At 50.0% G+C, this 1,135-nt stretch overlaps 1 protein-coding gene across 1 annotated transcript; it reads left to right on the forward strand.

The window, feature by feature from the left end:
- Window positions 1–4: 4 nt before the first annotated feature.
- LOC123256507 (protocadherin gamma-A12-like) lies at window positions 5–1,132 on the forward strand (the record flags this gene model as incomplete). The annotated part of the gene is made up of 1 exon (XM_044685107.1): window positions 5–1,132. A coding segment is annotated over one exon (1,128 nt), but the record flags the coding sequence as incomplete, so codon positions are not given.
- Between the last annotated feature and the right edge of the window lie 3 nt (window positions 1,133–1,135).

Consider the following 1,135-nt stretch of genomic DNA (forward strand, 5'->3'; position numbering starts at 1 on the left):
AGCCAAAGTTCTAGTCACAATACTGGATGTGAATGACAACGCTCCCGATGTCACCATCACCTCTGCCACCAGCTCAATCTCCGAAAATTCTTCTGCTGGGGCTATGATTGCCCTTTTCAATGTGCACGACAAAGATTCTGGGGAGAATGGCCAGGTCACCTGCTCCATCCCAGAACATCTGCCTTTCAAACTTGAAAAGTCCTATGGAAATTATTATAGTTTGGTGACTGATAAAGCCCTGGATAGGGAGGAGGTCTCCATGCATAACATCACCGTGAGAGTCACAGATAGGGGAAATCCCCCTCTCTCCACTGACACTCACATCTCCCTGCACATAGAAGACATCAACGACAACCCCCCAGCCTTCATCCAGACAGTCTACTCAGCCTATATCATGGAGAACAATCCTAGGGGAACTTCCATTTACTCTCTGACTGCTCACGACTCCGACATTGGGGAGAATGGTCATGTCTCTTACTCCATTGCAGACGACTCAGTACACAGTGCATCTCTCTCTTCCATTGTCTCCATTAACTCTGAAACTGGTGTCCTCTATGCTCTGTGTTCCTTTGATTATGAACAGTTCCGAGAACTGAAGTTAGGAGTGATAGCCAGGGATTCTGGGGACCCTCCTCTCAGCAGCAGTGTGTCCCTGACTCTGTTCATCCTGGATCAGAATGACAATGCTCCAGAAATCCTGTACCCTGCCTTCCCCACAGATGGCTCCAGTGGAGTGGAGCTTGCCCCACGCTCTGCAGAGCCAGGCTACCTGGTGACCAAGGTGGTGGCGGTGGATGCAGACTCTGGCCAGAATGCCTGGCTGTCCTACCATCTGCTCAAGGCCACAGAGCCTGGACTCTTTTCAGTAGGTCTGCACTCAGGGGAGATCAGGACCCTTCGGGCATTCTTGGACAAAGATACCCTCAAGCAGAATCTCATAGTGGCAGTGACAGATAATGGGGAGCCCCCCCTGTCTGCAACTGTCACTATCACTATAGCTGTTGCTGACAGCATTCCTGAGATCCTTTCTGAGCTCAGCAATCTGGAAACACCAGATGACCTTAAAGACTCCAGCCTCACACTCTACCTTGTCATCTCGGTAGCTGCCATTTCTTGTTTGTTTTTCACCTTCATT

This window comes from Gracilinanus agilis, unplaced genomic scaffold (genome assembly GCF_016433145.1).
Source record: "Gracilinanus agilis isolate LMUSP501 unplaced genomic scaffold, AgileGrace unplaced_scaffold59911, whole genome shotgun sequence".
Classification (NCBI taxonomy): Eukaryota; Metazoa; Chordata; class Mammalia; order Didelphimorphia; family Didelphidae; genus Gracilinanus; species Gracilinanus agilis.